Below are 10,651 nucleotides of genomic sequence, written 5' to 3'. Positions count from 1 at the left end.
AGCCTGTATGTGCCGATCGTTCGGCAGTGCAATATAACACGAACGGGTTGTTATTAAATGGGATAATTTATCCATATTTGATTGTATAGATAATGGTTTCCTTTAATTAGACCTTCACTGCTGAAAAATGACAAAAACGTTTATTTTAGACATTCTTTATTAAACAGTAAAAGGGTCACAACATCTAGCAGAAGATTTCGGCATGTACATATTTCCACTTATGAAGCTTAGGCAAAGTTTATCATCATGTTTATCTAGTTGTAAATTACTTTAGTGCATACCTCTCATGTTTTAGTAAACATTTCTTCTGTGTTCACCTCAACTTGCAAAAAAAGCTTTATGACAAGTCTTATTTTAAGATGCCTAAACCTAATTTAGTTTTTGTATTTAATATTTTCTCTTGATATCATGTCTTTCTTGTTGATGACTTTTGTTTTGCTTTTATATAAAAGATGAAAATATAGAGTATAGGCATAAAAAGACAAGAGAGTATGAGCGACAGAGAGAGGGGGGGGGGGGAACGAGAGAGGCAAGTAGAGAGAAAGAGAGAGAGTAGGAAAGCTTGTAATGTATACACTTTATCATGTCCCGATTAACTGAGTAATACGAGTACACAATGTACAATGTCAGTGTCCACTGCTCTCTTGTTAGAGCGGGACTTCTTATCTTCTGTTGTGTGTTGTTAATACTTGCACTCACCTCGTCCTCTGTTACCTGTCTCTCTACCCATTGGACGCCGAGCTTTCTGCTTTGAGCTTGGCTTTGTATCTATCTCTGTTATAAAGATCAGTAGAAGCACAATTTTTTTGGACAGTAAAATTGGAGAGCAGTTCACTAACAAACAACAAAATCTCTGTGCTTTGTTTTTTTTTTTTCAAGTTGATAAGTGAAGTCACACAGTTCAGCACCATGAAGCCCCAGCAACAAATACAATGAAATACCTTCTGTCACATGACTTATGCATGCATGCCTTGTAGGTTTTGTGTGTGTGTGTGTCAACAAAAGGTGTAAACATGCCAGGATAATTAAATACTAGCAGAGTAAAGACTAGACATGACATGTGAACAAAAGACTTGAATCACAGGAATCTATGTTCAGTGTTCTCCATGACACTCTTCATGCTAGGAGCAGATGACTAGCTTTCTAAGTTAATTGACATTCAGCTTGGTTAGAGACCATTGCCATCATCATCCGTGTGTATACATGGAGCACCCACGTGACGGGATGATGAGTGTAATCATGTGTATTGTTAGATACAATAGTGTGCACTGTTACATATAATAGTGTTCACTGTTACATATGATAATGTTCACTGTTACATATAATAGTGTGCACTGGTACATATATAATGTCCACTGTTACATATGATAATGTTCACTGTTACAAACAATAATGTCCACTGTTAATGTCCACTGTTACATATAATAGTGTTCACTGTTACATATGATAATGTTCACTGTTACATATAATAGTGTTCACTGTTGCACATGATAATGTTCATTGTTACATATAATAGTGTTCACTGTTACATATAATAGTGTTCACTGTTACATATATAATGTCCACTGTTACATATAATGTCCACTGTTACATGTGCTAGTAATACTGTGCACTGTTACTTATAATAGATACAGCCGTATACAATTCCTGTTACAGTGTTTATAAATAGTTGCTGTTGGCTACAAGCCCACTACATACAAGTAATTATTATATATCATAAATAATCACCACATAAAGTTGTTACTGAAGTGCTGTCTATCATGATTACCTACCTAAGCAAAGGTATGCAGCATTAGTTAGGTGGATGTTGTAGTTTTTCACATCATTGTAGCAGTAAAGTCACCGTTGAACAGACTATCAGAATTATTATTTTTGTATAAGCTCAGTCCGTCTGTAGCCACCAAACTTTCACGAGAAGCAGCACTGTTAGGCGAGAGGCGAGGGTGGAAATATAAAGAAGGTATAGAATTCATAATCGCCAACCGTCATTAATAAAGCTGGTCATCTGTCAGTTGCTGGAACTAAGGAGGACTATGGGAGAACTCCGTCCTACCCCAGAGTGCGACGAGAGGAGGGGTTGGCGAGACAACGGGTTGTCACTGTATTTGCTCTCAGGGCTTCAAAGTAAAGAATATAATTTAACTTATTTTTGCCAACTTGAAAGATTTCTTTATAATTTAAAGTCGTTTATTATTTGTAGAAAGAAGATAAGCTTAATCTTAAAAACTTCAAATGTGTTCTGCTGTTTCCTTAATCCAGGGCATTATGGAATAAAGCTGATCAACATTTGTTAAGTTTTGTCAGTTGTGAGCATGTTGCTAATCTGGATAATCCTCTGATACAGTGTTGACTGCTCCACCCTCTGATGCAGTGTTGACTGCTGCAACCTCTGATGCAGTGTTGACTGCTCCACCCTCTGATACAATGTTGACTGCTCCACCCTCTGATGCAGTGTTGACTGCTCCACCTTCTGATGCAGTGTTGACTGCTCCACCCTCTGATGCAGTGTTGACTGCTCCACCCTCTGATGCAGTGTTGACTGCTGCAACCTCTACCAAATGCTGTCTTTCGGATTCTTCCATCAACAGCTGCAGCTCAAGCTCAAAAGGTTTCATCTGCAACCCTTGACCCTCCTCGTCCTCTGGAGAACCTCCACTCCGTGGCAGCCACCTGACCTCTAGCACTAGAACAAGGTGTCCTTGACACAGGCTCATGACCTCACGCAGGTGGGCTACCAGTCCGAGCAGTACTCTGCCCTTGCTGACCTTCACCTCCCCGGCGTACACGACCAGCGCCACCTCCCTGCCCACCATGCGCGGGATGTCGTGCAGCTGATGCATGCTACCCAGCAGCTGCTCCTTGACTACCCCGTGTGTCTGCAGCGAGCGCACCAGTCGGGCTGCGTCGTCCGCGGTGTCCGTGAAGACGACAACGTTGTGCGGCACGTGACACCGCCGTCCATGCTTCCGATGTTTGTCATCGTCTTCGTTGTCAGCCTCGTCTTTATCGTCGCCATCACATGTCCTTTCCTGTTCATCGGAAGGCGGATCGAGCTGACCTAGCTCTTGCAGCACACGCGCCAGCTCCCTGCAGCAGATGCGGCAGTCACAGACCCGACTGTGGGGAGAACAGTGCGGCGGATGAAAGATTATCACCGGGGTGGGTCCGTCGCACGCAAAGCCGTTATCTGAACTCGCCTCAACATAGCAGCTGACTTCATCCAGCGTAACTCTGGGCGACAGTATCGAGGGAGGGACTGGTTCGTCTGCTGGAGATAAAATGGAATCCGACTCTGAAGCTGAGAAATTGTTTGCGTTGCAGGCTGAAAGAAAAGTTGAAGCTGGTTGCTCGTCCAAGATTGCCTGAAGTCCGTGCCTAAGAAGGGCCTGGATACTAGTGGGGATGCGGGTGACTTTGGTGAGTCTCACTTCATTGTAACCATGGATACGTGTGTCCACGGGCAAGGACTTGAAAGCAGCGATCCACACCGAGGCAAACATTGTTGTCGCTCTCTCCACAGCGAAGGAGACGAGAGGAATATCGTAGTCAGCGCCATCAAACACGGCCAGCATTGCTCCCCCTTGCTGCTGCGACACGTCCACCTCCTCACCTTCCAGCGACGTGCACCAGACGCCCTCTCCATCGAGCTTCCTGCCGGTCCACAGCAAGACCTTGCTCCTGAAGGTCTGGAACAGGTCTGCTGCTTGGTACGCCTGCCACAAGCCTGTCAGTCGCTGAGGGATGAAGACAGCCACGCATGCGCCGTGCTGCAGCCACTGCCTCACTTTCAGCTGCAGCACGAGAGTGGCCCCAGACCCGGGCACTCCGATTATCATCACGTGACTTTTCGGCGTGTTCAGCAACGCTTCCTGTTCCGGTGTCAGAACTTGCAGCCCATACCGGTGAGAGGTTTCAATGGCAGCGTCCGACAGAGTTCGTACTTCTACCCGGGGTTTCTCTAGAGTCCACACCTCTGGTACAGACCACTCACTGGTGTATCTGCAAGGAAGAAGAAATATCATGTAAGATGGCGTTAGGTGTCCTCATGTTCAGGTTTTAACCGCTGCTGACAAACATAGAAAACAAAGTTTCACCTTCCGTTCTTTCTATGCCTTGGTTGTACCTTGCGAACATCTGCATGCAGACATTGATGGGCAGGGGCGACCCGCGTCCAGCTGCTTGGTTCAACCACTGCTGCAGGAGATCGTGGGAGGCTTTGTCAGGAAAATGGCGGTGGCCCTGTAACGGCAGGTGGTCGGATGTGATGACTCCCTCCAAGTTGTCTCCAGACCCAAACATTGAGGCGAGCTTCTGTAAGGACAGAATGTTATGGGCATGTTATGTACACTAAAAATACCACCCCTCCCAACGACACATACACATACGCACGCACGCACACATACACACAGATTGAGAAACCTTTAGCATCCTCGTCTCCAGTTTCTGGCGCAGCTCTTGCTGGGAGAGGTTGGGAAGGGCGAGCACCCTGACGACAGAGAGGTGTGGCAGGGGCAGGTCCTGCAGGAGACTGCGCACGGCCTCCTCATCCTTCCTCAGCTGCTTCAGCGTGTCCCGGATTTGTTTCTTCACCGTTCCCTTGCTCGTGCCCCTCTCCACACACGTGACCTGCACAGTCAGGGATCTGAGCACAAACTCGTGCTCCACAGGACACCAACAGACATCAGACATGTTAGGTGGGCGTATACATATACATATATAGGCAAACACACACACACACACACCTGTATTCTCTTTGTTTCTCTCTGAGGCCAATTCTTTCTCATTGTTCGACATTGTTGGCCTGTGTAGTTTACAACTCATACTTTATGTTTACCTGGAGAGTATGTTTACCTGGATGCAGACGACGCCGATGTCCACTCCAAACATCAGGATATCGTGACTACCTTCTGAAGAAGGACGTGGAAAGACATCAAAGGGAGCTCTGCGAAGGTAGCACTCTTTGTATTTGTAGTTGCTGATGATGACAGCCAATCGTGCTCGGAGGCGCAGAATGTTCTCAAGAGCACAGCAAACCCTTGACAGGGCTTCTTGACCTCGGAGGGCTGGTGTCTGGGGCATACCTAGCAACAGGTAGCCTCCAGTATGGACCGGCTCCAGCTTCTGTTCATTAAAGTTGGTGGCAGGAACCCTGAGGACCCTTTGCTCGAAATCGGGCCGTAGAATCTTCTGGGCGTACGATTCCATGAGTCTGAATGCTTGAGTGTACATGTCAGCTTGGTGTTCTGGTGTCAGTCGTGTCGGTGACACAGACATTTTGAAAGGTGGCACTGTTGCCAGGTGAAACTGTATTTGTTGTTGATGAGTTTTCGGTATAAACTCCTTGGACTCTGCCCTCAGCCTGCTGCTTGAGATGGGCCACCCCTCAGGGCTTGAGAAGGACGGGGTGCCTTCTGTAATATTTGTAATCGACGTGTCGTAGTCTAAAATTTAAAAAAAAAGGATTAGGATCAAAGCAACAGGCTCCCTCTCTCTTTCTTTCTCTCTCTCTCTCTCTCTCACTCACTCTTCTGCCCCTTCCATCTGTGTCTGTGTGTGTGAGAGAGAGAGTGTGTGTGTGATATCTCTCTACTACCTATCCTGTCAGTCGTCCGATTGTGTAGCTTTATTTCTCTTTATTTTCTCTTTTTAACATTATTTTATATTTTGTTTTGTTTTTTAAAATTATTTTATTTTGTCCTCATGAAAACAGATTTTTTTATAGAAAGGGTGTTATTTAGTACTTTGCATGATGCTGTCTGATTGTTTAATGTGTGTTTTTGTAAAGATAAAATTCAAAGAGTAACTGAATGTTGCTGGATCACACTTCACCCACATAGTTGGCAAGTAAGTTCTAGAAATTCGTTCACTAAACTCATGGCTTGTTTTATTTATGGATATATTTCTGCATGGATTTTAAAGCTGAGTCGACCTCTGGTCTGCTTGGCTTGTTTTATTGCTGCCACACAAGTATTACAGCTGTAATTCGTCCGTTAAAATCTACCTTCCCAAACGGCTTTATTTATATTTACTGATCAGCCTGCAGGCCATGTTTGCAATTATAATTCACGTATTCAACATGACAAAACTGAAATATTATTTTGAGGTATGTGTTGGCAGCTACAGCAGTGACTGCGAGAAGAATGTCAACGAGGATGAAGTTAACAGAATTAGTACTCGCCGACTGACTGACAAACTGCAAATATTATTTGTTCCCCTCGTCTTCAAAAGTCGAACACACACTGCTCAGGGGCAAAGGGCAGAAGGGAAGATGCTGACAGATATCTATATCTCTCACCTTGTCTCGTGTCAGGTTCCTGGCTGACATCTGCCGGACACACGAATGGCTGGGTGGGAAGACCTGGCTCGGACATGACATACTGGGTGTCCTGCACGGACATCAGGTCCGCCTCAAACACTGCCATGGGGCTGACAGCTGCTGACGAAGGGAAAACATTCTGAGGCTGGACAAGCACCATCTGTACCTGCTCTACAGCTGCAGGAGGAAGCTGCGCGGACTCCATGTCTTCAGGGAACGGAGCAACGGACGCCGTCCACTGGATGTTCAGTAGCCGAGGGGACCGAGATGGGGAAGCTGTCGGGTGAAACTGTTGCTGATACAGAAAGGGAGGAGAATAGCTCTGCAGTTGATAACTGATGTCCGTGTGTTGCAGCTGCGAAGAATACATTGTCATCGCCGGCGGAGACATGAGAGCTTGTGGGGCGCTTGCTTGAGGCAGACTTAGGGACGATGGAGCAGGCTGCAGGACGGAGCCTGGGTAAGACGAGTACAGCAGCCCGCCAACAACCGGTGGTGGTGGTGGTAGATGTCGTGAGTGTAAGGCACCGCCCCGGTAAATAGTACAGCCCTCACCTGACCTCAGTGGGAACGGAGGAACACGTGAAACAGGAACTGTTCGGAAGCTCCCATCTCGTTGAGAGGTAACATGAACTGTTTGGCTTGTGGAGACGGGTGTTTGTTGACAGGTGGACAAAGGTGTTTGTTGACAGGTAGACAGGGCTGTCTGGCTTTGGGACAGGGTTGTTCGGCTTGTGGACTGAGTTGCTTGGTTTGTATGTTGGGCTGCTTGACTTGTGGGCGGGGCTGTGTGGCTTGTGGGCGGGGCTGTCTGGCTTGTGGGCGGGGCTATGTCTTCTCTTGGCAGCGCCTCTTTTTCATGTTGTTCGCCTTCCATTCCATCTGCAGATTGAAACGAGGTCCAAACCACGGATGAATAAAAAGTCATACATCGACATGGGGAAGTCTAGGGCAAGAATACCGCTACAAAAATGCAGACACAGATATTGCAAAGCAGGGCATTATAGACATATACATAAGATATATTTATAAAACTTGCTTTGAGAATGGCATGCTCTGATTCCACATTTCTGATTAAAGTATAAAAAAAGCAAGTTATTCGCAATATTATTTTAAAAGAAATGGCTGTAATGGGTAACTGTACTTTTTCAGATATCCAGGATCCTTCTTACAGAGCTGAAGCTAAATTGAGTTTGTCTACATATCTATGTATAAATATATACATATTCTTTACACCACAACATTGTCAGAATATTTAGTTTGGTTAATTGTTGTCACTAAGAATTCCTGACATTTATTAGCTTCTGATATCATAAAAAAGCAATGTGGTGTCTGGATTTGACCATACTTGACTCCCAAGCAGCACTTTAACTTTCACTGATGCATAAGAGTTAAATCAAAAGTGGGGAGAATAATTATTTTCGAAGTTAAAGTGTTTGACAACATCAGAGAAATTGGTAGCTATGGACAAGAAAAGTAAATATTTGTAAGACTACATGAAATTTGGTTTTAGCACCTTGATCAGCAATGACAGAGAAGTCGCCATGAAGCTAATCTCAGACATCAAAGACTCGATTCCATGCCAAAGGAATTGTTTGTCAACAAACCACAGCAGGGGTCCAAGCTTCAGATGACGTGGCAGTGGAAATTGCCAAACAACCCTGACACTATTTAAGTTCATGAATCGACGGATGCCATTTCATCATCTCAGTTACTTGTCTTCTTAATATACATTCATGCAGATGACATGAGAGAGGAGTTTGTGATTTGTAGTGCACTAGAAGCTGCTCTAAAAAGTCACGATAGCTTAGAGAAGATAAATACCTTTTTAAAGATGAAGACCTACAGTGGAAAGACTGTGCAAGGTTTGTACGGATGGACCACCAGCTCAGCTTGGGACGAGGTCGGACTTTCTGATAAAAGGGAAAGAAGTTGCTCCCCAGGCAAAGGGCACTCACTGCATGATTCACCCACACCCTCCTGCCACTGAGACTCCTCCCCTCCTCTACAAGTTGTACTTGTAGGTTAAAAATCGGTTAAAAAATGAATTGCATTAAATGTGGGGCCCTAGGCAGCCGCTTTTTTTTTTTTTTTTTTTAAAGTAAAGATATGGACTCTGATCGTGAAATTCTCCTTTACTACATTTCTGTACGCTGGTTGTCGAAAGAAAATGTCAGTCGGGTCTTTGAGTTCCAGCTGAAATCCAATTGTTCCTGGAAGTTCAAGGGAAGCATGACCGTCTGGCTTACTGGAGTGATGGAACTTGGAGGAAAAAACTTGCTTACTTAGCAGACATTCCAGGCAAGATAACATTAAAAAAGACTCACTGTCTAAGACTCATCTAACACTTCTAAAAGTTAAGGATATATATAAATCCTTAGTATAAATTTCGTATAATAAATGGCTTCTCATTTGTCTGTCACGGGGTCGCATGCTATAGTAAAAGTGAACCTGACACAAAAGGTCGGGAACCACTGGTCTAGTGAACCCGGCGCCTCATTCTCTTGAGCTTTGTGTGTGTTCAGCCAGTGTCCCATCCAGATTTTCCAGTAAAATCATCTGTCAACTGGGTGTGGTCTAGAGATGACTGTTGACTGGGTGTGGTCTAGAGATGACTTTGTTAATGGGTGTGGCAATGGGTGACTTTATTTGTTCTCCAAAGTTGTCGATTTCCCGTTCTTCTATGTGTGTGAAATAGTCTCGTTATCTCGCCACCATGTATACATCACAAATAAGAGGCAGGGGTGGCGACATGAGGAGGGTAGATAATTTACAGCCACTAATAACCTGTGGGGGAATTTCCTTCTTTCAAAACTATGGCGAAAAGCGGGTTTTGCATGATAGTCATTTGAGACTAGATGAAATCCACAATGGTATTGATGAAAAGGAAGCTTAATAAAGGAAAATAGTCACTCTGGATGCAATTTGCCTGCATGGATAAACAGATGCGTTCTTGACAGTGTTTATGCACGTATGTATGTCTGTATTTGTGTGTGTTTACAAACGTGTGTACATATACTCTCTGCTCTGGGTATGCCCGTGTGCAATAGTAGATGTGTGCCGGTGTTTATTCCTATCAGAGTACATGTCTACACTTAGCAGTCAAATATATTTATGTACCTACAAGTCAGTAGCAAGCTGCAACAGGTTTAATCAAGAGGTCAGACAGATGCACGTAACATGGGGTGCATTCTACAGCCATCTTGCTACCTGGAAATCGTCATGTTGGCAAGAGCAGATTCAGGTGTCATGTACTGTATTTGGAAATGTGAAAAAACATCCCTTAACTTACCTTCCCATCTAATGTTTACGTCCTTCCCTTTAAAATCCCTCCGACAACAGCTTACAGGGAAGAAGGGGAACTCCCTTCAAAAATAACCTACACGTAACGAAAGTTGCAAAAGAAACGGATTTTCCCGAAATTTTTCATTCCTTCCCAATCCACTCCACTCGTGAAGCAGCGGCTGAGATCAAACACGTATCGCCGTAAATAACCGTTGTATATCAGTCATCGCTCGGAATGGACGATGTAAAGTGCCCGGATGTGGTGACTCGACGTCACAAACAGCATCAACTGACTTCTTGTGTCGACCAATACGACCATTACCTGGCATTCACCGATATCAGTTACCGGTCTCGACCCATTCAAACTTCCCTCCACGTTTCTACATCAAACCAACCTCCTCCCTGCATCTTCTTCCACTTATCCATCCCCACCTCCCAGTCTCCCTAGCCAGCGCAATCAGCGACTAAAGCCAATCAGTCCACTTCGGGTGACTTAATGGAATCAATAATATTGCTGTTATAGTCAATAGTCAAGTTGTTGGGGGCAGTATCCACAGGTGTTAAAAGTACTTTCCATGTCATCACTGAGACTGTGAGGTCTTGTACTCAGAGCACGGCGCCTCTTGGCTCGTGGCTCCTTGCACCAATCAACATACTTGTCAGTAGTTGCGATTGTATTTAATTGTCTGTCCGCCAGCTGCTCGTCTTCCTCTTCGGACTTATGACACTCTCCGTCCTTATTGTTTGCTTCCTGGTTCCTCCTTGTGTCTTTTATATTTGTCTGTTATTACTTGTCTGCACGCGCTGTTGTTTCTCCTTCCGTACTTCCTATGCTGTCCATGTCTCCTACTTGTCCCAAGCATTGATATCATGCTCCTTGGTGAGCGTCATTATGCTATATAAATCACACGTTTATTATTATTGTTATATAAATCCCACTTTATTATTATTGATACATAACTCACGGACGTGTATAGGTGGACTGCTGTCTGTCTGCCGAGACCAACGCTTAGCCTCTTGCGATCCGTTGTTAGTCTCGGCAAGCCTGAA

General features: G+C 44.7%; 1 protein-coding gene across 5 annotated transcripts; it reads right to left on the bottom strand.

Moving 5' to 3' along the window:
- Positions 1–143: 143 nt before the first annotated feature.
- On the bottom strand, positions 144–9,763 carry LOC112553755. 5 transcript variants are annotated; one of them, XM_025221175.1, is made up of 6 exons: positions 9,609–9,763; positions 6,296–7,198; positions 4,852–5,441; positions 4,420–4,659; positions 4,124–4,311; positions 144–3,999 (listed from the first exon to the last, which is right to left on the bottom strand). In XM_025221175.1, exons 2-6 carry the CDS (start codon positions 7,191–7,193, stop codon positions 2,319–2,321), a joined length of 3,597 nt encoding a protein of 1,198 aa, XP_025076960.1. In that variant the 5' UTR covers positions 7,194–7,198; positions 9,609–9,763; the 3' UTR covers positions 144–2,318. The 5 variants fall into 5 exon arrangements, with proteins under 5 accessions (XP_025076960.1, XP_025076963.1, XP_025076962.1 ...); XM_025221178.1 differs by having other exon boundaries at positions 4,420–4,626; XM_025221177.1 differs by having other exon boundaries at positions 4,852–5,411.
- Positions 9,764–10,651: the final 888 nt, after the last annotated feature.

This window comes from Pomacea canaliculata, linkage group LG13 (genome assembly GCF_003073045.1).
Source record: "Pomacea canaliculata isolate SZHN2017 linkage group LG13, ASM307304v1, whole genome shotgun sequence".
In the NCBI taxonomy this organism is placed as follows: Eukaryota; Metazoa; Mollusca; class Gastropoda; order Architaenioglossa; family Ampullariidae; genus Pomacea; species Pomacea canaliculata.
This window is presented reverse-complemented; position numbering and strand designations above follow the sequence as displayed.